At 47.4% G+C, this 16,757-nt stretch overlaps 1 protein-coding gene across 1 annotated transcript in view; it reads left to right on the top strand.

Moving 5' to 3' along the window:
- The window catches only part of KMO (kynurenine 3-monooxygenase), an 848,456-nt gene extending 842,785 nt beyond the window's left edge, over window positions 1-5,671 (top strand). The window contains exon 15 of the mRNA XM_066594875.1: window positions 5,042-5,671. Coding sequence (XP_066450972.1) covers window positions 5,042-5,212 — 171 coding nt within the window. The 3' untranslated portion in view covers window positions 5,213-5,671. The remainder of the gene's footprint in view (window positions 1-5,041) is intronic.
- Window positions 5,672-16,757: the final 11,086 nt, after the last annotated feature.

Genomic DNA, 16,757 nt, shown 5'->3' with positions numbered 1-16,757 from the left:
GGGGAGCTGCAGGGGAGAGCGGGGAGGAACGGAGGGGAGATCTTTCTCTCCTTCTCTCCCGGCCGCTCTGCCCCGCTCCCCGCTCCGACTCACCTGTCAGCAGCGGAGCGCCCCGAATCTTTGAGCACGAGTACAGCGGTACTCGGATAAGGCACATTACTCGGACGAGTAGTGCCTATCCGAGTACGTTCGCTCATCTCTAGTTTTAAATCTTGACATGCTCGGGCATTTTTGTTTTTGTTTTTCTTACCATTTATCATTTATTTATAGAACATGGATCCATCCATGGAATCAATTCTTTCCAAAGACTCTAAGAATGTAGCAAAAATGCTGTGAAATTGGCTATGGAAAATCTGCAGCATTCTTTTTTGGTCTCAGAGGAAAGATAATTTGATTTAGGCCCCCTGTCCACGGATGTTGCGGTTTCCCATGGCAGATCTCCACCGCGGGAGCCGCCACCCAGGAGCAGGAGCTGGCAGATGGAGCTCCGCTGTCAGCCTACCGCCGGCGAAATTACACCCATGGACAGTCGGCCTTAGGATGCCTTCACACAGGAGTCAAAATCGCTCAAGAGATTTGTGTATTGCGAGGTGTAGAAATGTGGTGGGGTCGTACACATGAGCGATGTTTTCCTGCATGGCACCGCAATGTGATGCAGGAAGCAAGTCTCAGCATGTTCCATCTTTCTGCTTGGTCTCGCATTGCAGCGCGATTGTTTTCAATAGGGCCTGGCGGCAGCATCACACCTTATGCTAAGGGCACAAGATGCAATGCTGTCAGCCGCGGTGGAGGATTGCTTCTTCCCTGAAGTGATGCCAGGCTGTTTTGCCATAAAAACACCTTGAATTCTCTGGGATTTCTCATGGGTGGTGAGCATGATATGGGGTCGGGATTCATGGCTCCATATCGCACGTGCTCCTGTGAAGTTAGCCTAAGGGCGCCCACCCACTGGCGATTTTTTTTTCTTTGCGTTTTGCGTTTTTTCGCAATTAGAATTGAATGTACTCCTGTCCACTGGCGTTTTTTTTTTGCGTTGCGTTGCGTTTTTTAACATAGGAACTGTCAGTTGCATATGTGTCCTTATTTTTCTCCTAATGCACCCATGAAAGTCAATGGAAATTAATGGGAAAGCCGCGAAAACGCCACGAAAAACGCGGGAAAAACGCCGCAAAAACGCTGCGTTTTTCACGCACGAAAATCGCAAACGCCAGTGGGTGGGCGCCCTTAAGTCATAAATCTGGTAAGAAGTTCGTTAACCCCTTAGTGACCAAGCTTGTTTTCACCTTAATGACCAAGCCCAATTTTGGAAATCTGACATGTGTCACTTTAACATAGAATAGCTCCCTAAAGGTTTTGCATATCCAAGTGATTTTGACATTGTTCTTTTTCGCCACATGTTGTACTTCATTTAGGTGGTAAAAATAGTCCGATAGAATTTGTGTGTATTTATTAAAAGCACCAAAATTGAAAAATGTTAAAAAAAATTGTCATTTTTTTCACATTTTCAATTGTAATATATCAAATATGTGCAAACATACTGTACAAATTTTTGATAAGATATATACTTCCATCTGTTTACTTTATTTTGGATACAAATTTGAAAAGCTTTTGTGTTTTTTTAGGAGATTTAGAAATTTAACATTGTTTATCAACATTTTCAGGAACACTTTGTTTTCCTACACCAAGCCTACATTGCAAAGGCTCATATGTATCAAAGTGATAGATACCACCCAAAAATTACCCAATTTTAAAAACGACACCCCTTAATGCATTCATTAAGGGGTGTCATGAGTATTTTTACACCACAGGTTTTTTCAGGAGTTAATGCAATTTAGAGGGTAAAAAATAAAATTTCATATTTTTGCAAATATATCATTTTAAAGGCAGTTTTTTTTTTCTAGAGTACACATGAAAATGAGAATTTATACCCCAAAATGGATACCCCCATTTGTCCTGTGTTCATAAACATACCTGTTGTAACCGTAATATTATGTCCGTATGCACAACTTGGCCCAAACCGAAAGGAGCAGCCGGCGGCTTTCAGAACAGAGATTTTGCTTGAAGGTGATTTAGGCCCCATTGCCCACTTGTAGAGCCCTCGAGCAGCCAAAACAATATAGAACCCCCACAAATGACCCCCTTTTGAAAACTAGACCTCTTAGTGAATTCATCTAGGGGCATACTGCATATTTTTACCCCACAATTTTTGAATGAATCTAAGCAAATGATTTTAATTTTTTTGGCAATTGTGTCATTTTAAAACCTGTTTTTTTGTAAAGCACACATATGAATGAAGACTTGCACCTCAAATTGGAGACCCCTGTTTGTCCTGTGTTCAGAGACAATACCCATTGTGGCCCTATTATTATGTCTGTATGCACAATGGGGCCAAAAATGAAAGGAGCAGCCAGTGACTTTCAGAACAGACATTTTGCTTGAGGGTGGCATCACATGAGCGTGTATTTTGTGCGTGCATATGTGCACACAAAAACGCACGTTTATTAGCCCCAATATCCGCAGTAAAATAGAACATGCTGCATTCTGTTTTCTACGAATAATTATGCAATTGCAACCCTCTAATGTGAGCGGAATTGTGTAATCCAATGCATTTGATTGATCTGTGTATTACCGCTGATCAAATGCATGCGGAATCAGCAATTTCTATTGGATCGCATGAAACCGGCCTAATGGAAGATCGCTACCTTTATATCACGTGACCTCACAGGCCCCTGGTCACTGCTCCAGGCCCGTTGGTGGCTGGGAGCAAGAAGATTCAAAATTTCTTGGGCTCCCCGACTCCTGCACAGGTGTCCAGCATTTTGCCGACGGGTGCATGTGCAGTAACCGGAATGGTCCATGGAAGATGATTGTGTCAGGATTCAAATGCGGAGGCCTCCGGGAAAATGTTTAATCTCCACTCACCTACTGCATCGGTGAGGAAAGATGAAACATCCACTTTTTAAAGAACTGTTACGTGATCGCCATTATCCATTTATTAATGGCGATAATGTGACCAGTAACCACATACCACGGTCCCCCCGTGACGTCTCCAGGTTCTTGGCTACCTTTGGTAGCCAGGAGCAGGGAGATTTTAAATCTCCCAGGCAATCCTTGACTGTATGCTGACGGGTGCATGCAACGAAGCCAGGGTAAGGTCTGCGGATAAAGATCCCCTCGGGGGACCTTGGGTATGTAATTTCATCTCCCCTCATGGATACGATCCGTAAGCGGAGATGAAATTTAATTTTTTATTTTTTTTTTTCTTAGACCTTTTTAACTTTTCATGATCACCATCATCTGATGGATAACGGTGATCATATAACCAGGTGCGGTCCCCGGTGACATCTCCCTGCACTCAGCTATCCTTGACTGCCTGATGCAGGGGAATTTTAAATTTGCCGGGCCCTCCGGCCTTCATCGCCGCATGCGAAGGCCCACGGCAGCTGTAGATCGCCACTGAAGATCATAGAGGATGGTGGTGAGTATTTTCATCTCCCCTCATAAATCTGATCAATGAGGGGAGAAGAAGCTTTAACTTTTTTTTTACTTTGTTTTACTTTGCCATGATCACTATTATCCGTTGGATAACGGCAAACGCGGTCCCCCGGTGACATCTCCTGCCTTCTGGCTACCTTCAGGAGCCGGGAGACAGGGGATTTCAAATTTGCCGTGGCTCCTGGCCTTCTGTGCATGCGACTGACATAATGCCGCCTGGCGTGCATTCGCAGAAGTCCAGCGTCTGGTCCCGGAGGACTGGGGTGAGTAATCGCAGATGCCCCCATGGAGCCGATCCATGGGGGCAGCTGAATCTTTAACTTTTTAAAAACTTGTTTGCACTTTAATGCGATTGGCGCCGATTGCATTGCCATGGGGGGCTCCCCGCGGCTCGGGATGACAGCTCCATGTTGTCGGCTACCTCCGGGCACCGACAACATGGTGCTGTCATGTCCATAACCCATGTGGCTTTAATCCCTGCAGGATGCATGTTTTTACGTCCTCAGTGATTAAAACCCACTTAGGCAGGACATAAAAACACTATGGGCTGGTCACCAAGGGGTTAAGGAGAGGAGCTAGAGAGGGATTTATCAGAGGAGTTCTCTTTAATTAATTTGCATAATGCTGTTCACTAGCAGTTTGCTATATATTGTATTGGAAGCTGCAGAATGTTGCACATTTTTAATAGACCCCTATTGCAAAAATGCTTTCAGCTCAAAGTACTTGTATTTAAAGGAGTTTTCCGAGATTGAAAATAAAGAAATCTAATGCATGAAAGTAGGTAAAATAAAGAAATAAGCCATACTCACCGGTCAGAGGTTCCTCACCCCTCAGTTTTAATGCAGAAGCCCCAGTTCTCTCCTCTCATCCAGGAAGAAGCTGACTGAGGCACATGCCATTCACTGTACATGTGACCACTCAGCCAATCACTGGCTTCAGCGGTTACATGCCATTCATGGCAGTATCACTGCTAGCACATAAGTTATTTAAAAAAAACCCCTATAAGCACTTCCTGCTGGCCGCCACTCCGGTCTCTGTATACATTGGCTGCATCAGTGACGGGTTGTTTAACCACGTGAACTTTGCAGCCAATGGGAGGCACTAAGGGATGTTATCATTGACATCCCGTAAACCTGCTTTCAGGCTTCTACATTAGAAGCTTTCGTGACAGGTTTAAGGCGTGTCACCAGGCCTGCTGAACTAAGAAAACAGCATGGGGAGCCCAAAACTATATAAAAGAAACAACTCAGAAAATCCATTTATTGTAGCCCTTGAGATTTGAACCTAGGACCCCAGCAGTACAAGGCAACAGTGCCACCCACTGGGACACATTCATCAAAGAGGCACCACAACCATGAAAAACAGATGTAAGCAGACAGCTTAGATAATTTTTTATTTCCTTTTTTCATAAAACTGGATCAGGCAAGAAAACGCAAGTGTGAACATAAGTCAAGAAATACACAATACTGTTATGGTGCATGTTAATAACATTAGTAAGAATAGTAGTAGAATTGATATACTAAAAATGCAATTTTTTTTTATACAGGTTATAAATGCAGGACTTGTTACATTTGGTTGCATAATGACCTGCTGGGGCACTTACCTGCTCATAAAGTACTTTCCTCAAATCATCAAGAATGAAACATTTACTCAGCTGGCATTCCATTTCTCAACAATGCGCTTCCAATCCCCACGAAACTTTAAGAACTTTTTGTAAAATCACTGACTAAGGCCGAGTGCAGACGGCTGGGTCAGATTCGGACTGCAAGATTCTCACAGCGGGATGTGACCTTGTGCCCCTGCAGTGACCTCCGGCTTACCTGTCCGGCGTCTTCACTCTGCGCTGTGGATGTGCCAGCTGGCGCACAGCCGCACATGTGCAGTGCAGAGGCAGCACATCAGCTATGACGCGGAGGTGCGAGGCTCACACTGAAATAGGACATGCTGCGATTTCCACCCCGCGAGCGGAATATTGCAGTTGATTTCTGCACAAGGGCATGGAAATGCATTTTTTCAATACATGTCTATGGATATGTTTGCTGCGTGATCCGGAGCTCCGGATCCCGCAGTGCAAATACGGCTGTGTGCATTAGGCCTAAAGCAGCTCAAAAAAAATCTGCCAAAATAGAGATGCAACACAATGACCACAGCCAATAAAAAATGTTTTGAAAATATAAATAAAATATTCTGAAATTGCGGTGAAGTTTCTCTGTGTGTAATGATGCCACATTGTATCTCTGTTTCTGTTTAATTACACTATATTGTACATTCCTATGCATCCTGCTTTTAATATGCTATTCAAGAGATAAATATAACAAGGTATTCAAAGTGGCCAAAAGGTGTATTAAAGGCCGTCTTCCTCTCATTTCCCTTTCTGTATACAGATTAGATTATAAGCTCCCCTCAGGTCGAGTTTAGAGAACCACTGGGCTTTGGAAACTTGATTGAGGAGGTCGAGGAAGAGCGTATTGGTTTCGGATGGTTATTTTGTTGAGCTCTCTGTAATCAATACAGGGCCTGAGACCCCCGTCTTTCTTTTCGATAAAAAAAAACCCGGCACCAACAGGAGACTCAGAGGGTCGGATGTGTCCCACTTGGCCAAACTGTCCTGACTTCATGGACTCCCTCTCAGGAACAATTATGTTGAAAATCCGACCCTTAGGAAGTTTGGCACCTGGAACCAGATCAATCTGACAGTCAAAATCTTTATGGGATGGCAAAACCTCAGATAGCTGTTTGGAGAATACGTCAGCAAATTCTGAGATATAGTCTGGTAACTCAACACCCTTCACAACAGACGTATCCAAATTCACTGGACTCATGTGATTGGTACAGCGGGACTCCTACTTCACCAACTCCAGCGTGTCGCAATTAATAATGGAATTGTGTTCCCTTAACCAAAGGAGCCCGAAGACTATGTCCACGGACAATATTCACAGAAAAAGCCAAAAATACAATACCTGAAGGTCTGCAAAGCAGACACGGTCGCCATAGGCACGATCGCCATAAGGCAGGCACAATCGCCGTAGGGCAGGCGCAATGGCCGTAGGCCCTGGAGATATGCAGTCAGCCAGACAATAATGTGGAGGAGCAGCTTGTTCATGGCAGGCTAATATGCAGTCACCCACTCATCCCAGCCCAGATTGGGGAGGAGTGACAGCGTATACTAATAGCCTGCACATGTGAACGATACCAAAGATGCCAGCCATAGATGGATGGTGACCCACCATACAGGATATCAACCCTGGCTGATATAACAGCGGGTTGCCCTGTATCTCTAAAGTGGGCCACACTGGCTGACATCTTGGGCTCCCCCACCAACTAGCCAACTACATACAAAAGTACTAATGCATACTAATAAAATGCGGGTGTTGGTACTGCATTTTGGCCAAAACGCATAGGCTGATGGGCCGCGCCGAGGCCACACGGCTTCCGTCAGTACCTACGCTAACTCACTATAAATTACATAAAATCACAGAGGTGAGGGAAAAAACAAAGACATTATTCACAGAAAAAGCCAAAAATACAATACCTGAAGGTCTGCAAGGCAGACACGGTCGCCATAGGCACGATCGCCATAAGGCAGGCACAATCGCCACCGGCACAATCGCCGTAGGGCAGGCGCAATGGCCGTAGGCCCTGGAGATATGCAGTCAGCCAGACAATAATGTGGAGGAGCAGCTTGTTCATGGCAGGCTAATATGCAGTCACCCACTCAACCCAGCCCAGATTGGGGAGGAGTGACTGCATGTACTAATAGCCTGCACATGTGAACGATACCAAAGATGCCAGCCATAGATGGATGGTGACCCACCATACAGGATATCAACCCTGGCTGATATAACAGCGGGTTGCCCTGTATCTCTAAAGTGGGCCACACTGGCTGACATCTTGGGCTCCCCCACCAACTAGCAAACTACATACAAAAGTACTAATGCATACTAATAAAATGCGGGTGTTGGTACTGCATTTTGGCCAAAACGCATAGGCTGACGGGCCGCGCCGAGGCCACACCGCTTCCGTCAGTACCTACGCTAACTCACTATAAATTACATAAAATCACAGAGGTGAGGGAAAAAAGAAAGACATTATTCACAGAAAAAGCCAAAAATACAATACCTGAAGGTCTGCAAAGCAGACACGGTCGCCATAGGCACGATCGCCATAAGGCAGGCACAATCGCCGTAGGGCAGGCGCAATGGCCGTAGGTCCTGGAGATATGCAGTCAGCCAGACAATAATGTGGAGGAGCAGCCTGTTCATGGCAGGCTAATATGCAGTCACCCACTCAACCCAGCCCAGATTGGGGAGGAGTGACTGCATGTACTAATAGCCTGCACATGTGAACGATACCAAAGATGCCAGCCATAGATGGATGGTGACCCACCATACAGGATATCAACCCTGGCTGATATAACAGCGGGTTGCCCTGTATCTCTAAAGTGGGCCACACTGGCTGACATCTTGGGCTCCCCCACGAACTAGCAAACTACATACAAAAGTACTAATGCATACTAATAAAATGCGGGTGTTGGTACTGCATATTGGCCAAAACGCATAGGCTGACGGGCCGCGCCGAGGCCACACCGCTTCCGTCAGTACCTACGCTAACTCACTATAAATTACATAAAATCACAGAGGTGAGGGAAAAAACAAAGACATTATTCACAGAAAAAGCCAAAAATACAATACCTGAAGGTCTGCAAGGCAGACATGGTCGCCATAGGCACGATCGCCATAAGGCAGGCACAATCGCCACCGGCACAATCGCCGTAGGGCAGGCGCAATGGCCGTAGGCCCTGGAGATATGCAGTCAGCCAGACAATAATGTGGAGGAACAGCTTGTTCATGGCAGGCTAATATGCAGTCACCCACTCATCCCAGCCCAGATTGGGGAGGAGTGACTGCATGTACTAATAGCCTGCACATGTGAACGATACCAAAGATGCCAGCCATAGATGGATGGTGACCCACCATACAGGATATCAACCCTGGCTGATATAACAGCGGGTTGCCCTGTATCTCTAAAGTGGGCCACACTGGCTGACATCTTGGGCTCCCCCACCAACTAGCCAACTACATACAAAAGTACTAATGCATACTAATAAAATGCGGGTGTTGGTACTGCATTTTGGCCAAAACGCATAGGCTGACGGGCCGCGCCGAGGCCACACCGCTTCCGTCAGTACCTACGCTAACTCACTATAAATTACATAAAATCACAGAGGTGAGGGAAAAAAGAAAGACATTATTCACAGAAAAAGCCAAAAATACAATACCTGAAGGTCTGCAAAGCAGACACGGTCGCCATAGGCACGATCGTCATAAGGCAGGCACAATCGCAGTAGGGCAGGCGCAATGGCCGTAGGCCCTGGAGATATGCAGTCAGCCAGACAATAATGTGGAGGAACAGCTTGTTCATGGCAGGCTAATATGCAGTCACCCACTCATCCCAGCCCAGATTGGGGAGGAGTGACTGCATATACTAATAGCCTGCACATGTGAACGATACCAAAGATGCCAGCCATAGATGGATGGTGACCCACCATACAGGATATCAACCCTGGCTGATATAACAGCGGGTTGCCCTGTATCTCTAAAGTGGGCCACACTGGCTGACATCTTGGGCTCCCCCACGAACTAGCAACTACATACAAAAGTACTAATGCATACTAATAAAATGCGGTTGTTGGTACTGCATTTTGGCCAAAACGCATAGGCTGACGGGCCGCGCCGAGGCCACACCGCTTCCGTCAGTACCTACGCTAACTCGCTATAAATTACATAAAATCACAGAGGTGAGGGAAAAAACAAAGACATTATTCTCAGAAAAAGCCAAAAATACAATACCTGAAGGTCTGCAAAGCAAACACGGTCGCCATAGGCACGATCGCCATAAGGCAGGCACAATCGCCACCGGCACAATCGCCGTAGGGCAGGGGCAATGGCCGTAGGCCCTGGAGATATGCAGTCAGCCAGACAATAATGTGGAGGAGCAGCTTGTTCATGGCAGGCTAATATGCAGTCACCCACTCATCCCAGCCCAGATTGGGGAGGAGTGACTGCATATACTAATAGCCTGCACATGTGAACGATACCAAAGATGCCAGCCATAGATGGATGGTGACCCACCATACAGGATATCAACCCTGGCTGATATAACAGCGGGTTGCCCTGTATCTCTAAAGTGGGCCACACTGGCTGACATCTTGGGCTCCCCCACCAACTAGCCAACTACATACAAAAGTACTAATGCATACTAATAAAATGCAGGTGTTGGTACTGCATTTTGGCCAAAACGCATAGGCTGACGGGCCGCGCCGAGGCCACACCGCTTCCGTCAGTACCTACGCTAACTCACTATAAATTACATAAAATCACAGAGGTGAGGGAAAAAAGAAAGACATTATTCACAGAAAAAGCCAAAAATACAATACCTGAAGGTCTGCAAAGCAGACACGGTCGCCATAGGCACGATCGCCATAAGGCAGGCACAATCGCCGTAGGGCAGGCGCAATGGCCGTAGGCCCTGGAGATATGCAGTCAGCCAGACAATAATGTGGAGGAGCAGCCTGTTCATGGCAGGCTAATATGCAGTCACCCACTCAACCCAGCCCAGATTGGGGAGGAGTGACTGCATGTACTAATAGCCTGCACACGTGAACGATACCAAAGATGCCAGCCATAGATGGATGGTGACCCACCATACAGGATATCAACCCTGGCTGATATAACAGCGGGTTGCCCTGTATCTCTAAAGTGGGCCACACTGGCTGACATCTTGGGTTCCCCCACGAACTAGCAAACTACATACAAAAGTACTAATGCATACTAATAAAATGCGGGTGTTGGTACTGCATTTTGGCCAAAACGCATAGGCTGACGGGCCGCGCTGAGGCCACACCGCTTCCGTCAGTACCTACGCTAACTCACTATAAATTACATAAAATCACAGAGGTGAGGGAAAAAACAAAGACATTATTCACAGAAAAAGCCAAAAATACAATACCTGAAGGTCTGCAAAGCAGACACGGTCGCCATAGGCACGATCGCCATAAGGCAGGCACAATCGCAACCGGCACAATCGCCGTAGGGCAGGCGCAATGGCCGTAGACCCTGGAGATATGCAGTCAGCCAGACAATAATGTGGAGGAGCAGCTTGTTCATGGCAGGCTAATATGCAGTCACCCACTCATCCCAGCCCAGATTGGGGAGGAGTGACTGCATATACTAATAGCCTGCACATGTGAACGATACCAAAGATGCCAGCCATAGATGGATGGTGACCCACCATACAGGATATCAACCCTGGCTGATATAACAGCGGGTTGCCCTGTATCTCTAAAGTGGGCCACACTGGCTGACATCTTGGGCTCCCCCACCAACTAGCCAACTACATACAAAAGTACTAATGCATACTAATAAAATGCAGGTGTTGGTACTGCATTTTGGCCAAAACGCATAGGCTGACGGGCCGCGCCGAGGCCACACCGCTTCCGTCAGTACCTACGCTAACTCACTATAAATTACATAAAATCACAGAGGTGAGGGAAAAAAGAAAGACATTATTCACAGAAAAAGCCAAAAATACAATACCTGAAGGTCTGCAAAGCAGACACGGTCGCCATAGGCACGATCGCCATAAGGCAGGCACAATCGCCGTAGGGCAGGCGCAATGGCCGTAGGCCCTGGAGATATGCAGTCAGCCAGACAATAATGTGGAGGAGCAGCCTGTTCAAGGCAGGCTAATATGCAGTCACCCACTCAACCCAGCCCAGATTGGGGAGGAGTGACTGCATGTACTAATAGCCTGCACATGTGAACGATACCAAAGATGCCAGCCATAGATGGATGGTGACCCACCATACAGGATATCAACCCTGGCTGATATAACAGCGGGTTGCCCTGTATCTCTAAAGTGGGCCACACTGGCTGACATCTTGGGTTCCCCCACGAACTAGCAAACTACATACAAAAGTACTAATGCATACTAATAAAATGCGGGTGTTGGTACTGCATTTTGGCCAAAACGCATAGGCTGACGGGCCGCGCTGAGGCCACACCGCTTCCGTCAGTACCTACGCTAACTCACTATAAATTACATAAAATCACAGAGGTGAGGGAAAAAACAAAGACATTATTCACAGAAAAAGCCAAAAATACAATACCTGAAGGTCTGCAAAGCAGACACGGTCGCCATAGGCACGATCGCCATAAGGCAGGCACAATCGCCACCGGCACAATCGCCGTAGGGCAGGCGCAATGGCCGTAGACCCTGGAGATATGCAGTCAGCCAGACAATAATGTGGAGGAACAGCTTGTTCATGGCAGGCTAATATGCAGTCACCCACTCATCCCAGCCCAGATTGGGGAGGAGTGACTGCATATACTAATAGCCTGCACATGTGAACGATACCAAAGATGCCAGCCATAGATGGATGGTGACCCACCATACAGGATATCAACCCTGGCTGATATAACGGCGGGTTGCCCTGTATCTCTAAAGTGGGCCACACTGGCTGACATCTTGGGCTCCCCCACCAACTAGCCAACTACATACAAAAGTACTAATGCATACTAATAAAATGCGGGTGTTGATACTGCATTTTGGCCAAAACGCATAGGCTGACGGGCCGCGCCGAGGCCACACCGCTTCCGTCAGTACCTACGCTAACTCACTATAAATTACATAAAATCACAGAGGTGAGGGAAAAAAGAAAGACATTATTCACAGAAAAAGCCAAAAATACAATACCTGAAGGTCTGCAAAGCAGACACGGTCGCCATAGGCACGATCGCCATAAGGCAGGCACAATCGCCGTAGGGCAGGCGCAATGGCCGTAGGCCCTGGAGATATGCAGTCAGCCAGACAATAATGTGGAGGAGCAGCTTGTTCATGGCAGGCTAATATGCAGTCACCCACTCAACCCAGCCCAGATTGGGGAGGAGTGACTGCATATACTAATAGCCTGCACATGTGAACGATACCAAAGATGCCAGCCATAGATGGATGGTGACCCACCATACAGGATATCAACCCTGGCTGATATAACAGCGGGTTGCCCTGTATCTCTAAAGTGGGCCACACTGGCTGACATCTTGGGCTCCCCCACGAACTAGCAAACTACATACAAAAGTACTAATGCATACTAATAAAATGCGGGTGTTGGTACTGCATTTTGGCCAAAACGCATAGGCTGACGGGCCGCGCCGAGGCCACACCGCTTCCGTCAGTACCTACGCTAACTCACTATAAATTACATAAAATCACAGAGGTGAGGGAAAAAAGAAAGACATTATTCACAGAAAAAGCCAAAAATACAATACCTGAAGGTCTGCAAAGCAAACACGGTCGCCATAGGCACGATCGCCATAAGGCAGGCACAATCGCCACCGGCACAATCGCCGTAGGGCAGGGGCAATTGCCGTAGGCCCTGGAGATATGCAGTCAGCCAGACAATAATGTGGAGGAGCAGCTTGTTCATGGCAGGCTAATATGCAGTCACCCACTCATCCCAGCCCAGATTGGGGAGGAGTGACTGCATATACTAATAGCCTGCACATGTGAACGATACCAAAGATGCCAGCCATAGATGGATGGTGACCCACCATACAGGATACCAACCCTGGCTGATATAACAGCGGGTTGCCCTGTATCTCTAAAGTGGGCCACACTGGCTGACATCTTGGGCTCCCCCACCAACTAGCCAACTACATACAAAAGTACTAATGCATACTAATAAAATGCAGGTGTTGGTACTGCATTTTGGTCAAAACGCATAGGCTGACGGGCCGCGCCGAGGCCACACCGCTTCCGTCAGTACCTACGCTAACTCACTATAAATTACATAAAATCACAGAGGTGAGGGAAAAAAGAAAGACATTATTCACAGAAAAAGCCAAAAATACAATACCTGAAGGTCTGCAAAGCAGACACGGTCGCCATAGGCACGATCGCCATAAGGCAGGCACAATTGCCGTAGGGCAGGCGCAATGGCCGTAGGCCCTGGAGATATGCAGTCAGCCAGACAATAATGTGGAGGAGCAGCCTGTTCATGGCAGGCTAATATGCAGTCACCCACTCAACCCAGCCCAGATTGGGGAGGAGTGACTGAATGTACTAATAGCCTGCACATGTGAACGATACCAAAGATGCCAGCCATAGATGGATGGTGACCCACCATACAGGATATCAACCCTGGCTGATATAACAGCGGGTTGCCCTGTATCTCTAAAGTGGGCCACACTGGCTGACATCTTGGGTTCCCCCACGAACTAGCAAACTACATACAAAAGTACTAATGCATACTAATAAAATGCGGGTGTTGGTACTGCATTTTGGCCAAAACGCATAGGCTGACGGGCCGCGCTGAGGCCACACCGCTTCCGTCAGTACCTACGTTAACTCACTATAAATTACATAAAATCACAGAGGTGAGGGAAAAAACAAAGACATTATTCACAGAAAAAGCCAAAAATACAATACCTGAAGGTCTGCAAAGCAGACACGGTCGCCATAGGCACGATCGCCATAAGGCAGGCACAATCGCCACCGGCACAATCGCCATAGGGCAGGCGCAATGGCCGTAGACCCTGGAGATATGCAGTCAGCCAGACAATAATGTGGAGGAACAGCTTGTTCATGGCAGGCTAATATGCAGTCACCCACTCATCCCAGCCCAGATTGGGGAGGAGTGACTGCATATACTAATAGCCTGCACATGTGAACGATACCAAAGATGCCAGCCATAGATGGATGGTGACCCACCATACAGGATATCAACCCTGGCTGATATAACGGCGGGTTGCCCTGTATCTCTAAAGTGGGCCACACTGGCTGACATCTTGGGCTCCCCCACCAACTAGCCAACTACATACAAAAGTACTAATGCATACTAATAAAATGCGGGTGTTGATACTGCATTTTGGCCAAAACGCATAGGCTGACGGGCCGCGCCGAGGCCACACCGCTTCCGTCAGTACCTACGCTAACTCACTATAAATTACATAAAATCACAGAGGTGAGGGAAAAAAGAAAGACATTATTCACAGAAAAAGCCAAAAATACAATACCTGAAGGTCTGCAAAGCAGACACGGTCGCCAAAGGCACGATCGTCATAAGGCAGGCACAATCGCCGTAGGGCAGGCGCAATGGCCGTAGGCCCTGGAGATATGCAGTCAGCCAGACAATAATGTGGAGGAGCAGCTTGTTCATGGCAGGCTAATATGCAGTCACCCACTCAACCCAGCCCAGATTGGGGAGGAGTGACTGCATGTACTAATAGCCTGCACATGTAAACGATACCAAAGATGCCAGCGATAGATGGATGGTGACCCACCATACAGGATATCAACCCTTGCTGATATAACAGCGGGTTGCCCTGTATCTCTAAAGTGGGCCACACTGGCTGACATCTTGGGCTCCCCCACGAACTAGCAAACTACATACAAAAGTACTAATGCGTACTAATAAAATGCGGGTGTTGGTAATGCATTTTGGCCAAAACGCATAGGCTGACGGGCCGCGCCGAGGCCACACCGCTTCCGTCAGTACCTACGCTAACTCACTATAAATTACATAAAATCACAGAGGTGAGGGAAAAAACAAAGACATTATTCACAGAAAAAGCCAAAAATACAATAACTGAAGGTCTGCAAAGCAGACACGGTTGCCATAGGCATGATCGCGATAAGGCAGGCACAATCGCCACTGGCACAATCGCCGTAGGGCAGGCGCAATGGCCGTAGGCCCTGGAGATATGCAGTCAGCCAGACAATAATGTGGAGGAGCAGCTTGTTCATGGCAGGCTAATATGCAGTCACCCACTCATCCCAGCCCAGATTGGGGAGGAGTGACTGCATATACTAATAGCCTGCACATGTGAACGATACCAAAGATGCCAGCCATAGATGGATGGAGACCCACCATACAGGATATCAACCCTGGCTGATATAACAGCGGGTTGCCCTGTATCTCTAAAGTGGGCCACACTGGCTGACATCTTGGGCTCCCCCATCAACTAGCCAACTACATACAAAAGTACTAATGCATACTAATAAAATGCGGGTGTTGGTACTGCATTTTGGCCAAAACGCATAGGCTGACGGGCCGCGCTGAGGCCACACCGCTTCCGTCAGTACCTACACTAACTCACTATAAATTACATAAAATCACAGAGGTGAGGGAAAAAAGAAAGACATTATTCACAGAAAAAGCCAAAAATACAATACCTGAAGGTCTGCAAAGCAGAAACGGTCGCCATAGGCATGATCGCCATAAGGCAGGCACAATCGCCGTAGGGCAGGCGCAATGGCCGTAGGCCCTGGAGATATGCAGTCAGCCAGACAATAATGTGGAGGAGCAGCTTGTTCATGGCAGGCTAATATGCAGTCACCCACTCAACCCAGCCCAGATTGGGGAGGAGTGACTGCATGTACTAATAGCCTGCACATGTGAACGATACCAAAGATGCCAGCCATAGATGGATGGAGACCCACCATACAGGATATCAACCCTGGCTGATATAACGGCGGGTTGCCCTGTATCTCTAAAGTGGGCCACACTGGCTGACATCTTGGGCTCCCCCATCAACTAGCCAACTACATACAAAAGTACTAATGCATACTAATAAAATGCGGGTGTTGGTACTGCATTTTGGCCAAAACGCATAGGCTGACGGGCCGCGCTGAGGCCACACCGCTTCCGTCAGTACCTACACTAACTCACTATAAATTACATAAAATCACAGAGGTGAGGGAAAAAAGAAAGACATTATTCACAGAAAAAGCCAAAAATACAATACCTGAAGGTCTGCAAAGCAGAAACGGTCGCCATAGGCATGATCGCCATAAGGCAGGCACAATCGCCGTAGGGCAGGCGCAATGGCCGTAGGCCCTGGAGATATGCAGTCAGCCAGACAATAATGTGGAGGAGCAGCTTGTTCATGGCAGGCTAATATGCAGTCACCCACTCAACCCAGCCCAGATTGGGGAGGAGTGACTGCATGTACTAATAGCCTGCACATGTGAACGATACCAAAGATGCCAGCCATAGATGGATGGTGACCCACCATACAGGATATCAACCCTGGCTGATATAACGGCGGGTTGCCCTGTATCTCTAAAGTGGGCCACACTGGCTGACATCTTGGGCTCCCCCACCAACTAGCCAACTACATACAAAAGTACTAATGCATACTAATAAAATGCGGGTGTTGGTACTGCATTTTGGCCAAAACGCATAGGCTGATCGTGCCTATGGC

This window comes from Eleutherodactylus coqui, chromosome 3, assembly GCF_035609145.1.
Source record: "Eleutherodactylus coqui strain aEleCoq1 chromosome 3, aEleCoq1.hap1, whole genome shotgun sequence".
Classification (NCBI taxonomy): domain Eukaryota; kingdom Metazoa; phylum Chordata; class Amphibia; order Anura; family Eleutherodactylidae; genus Eleutherodactylus; species Eleutherodactylus coqui.
The sequence above is the reverse complement of the archived record's forward strand: the minus strand, read 5'-3'. Positions and strand labels throughout refer to the sequence as shown.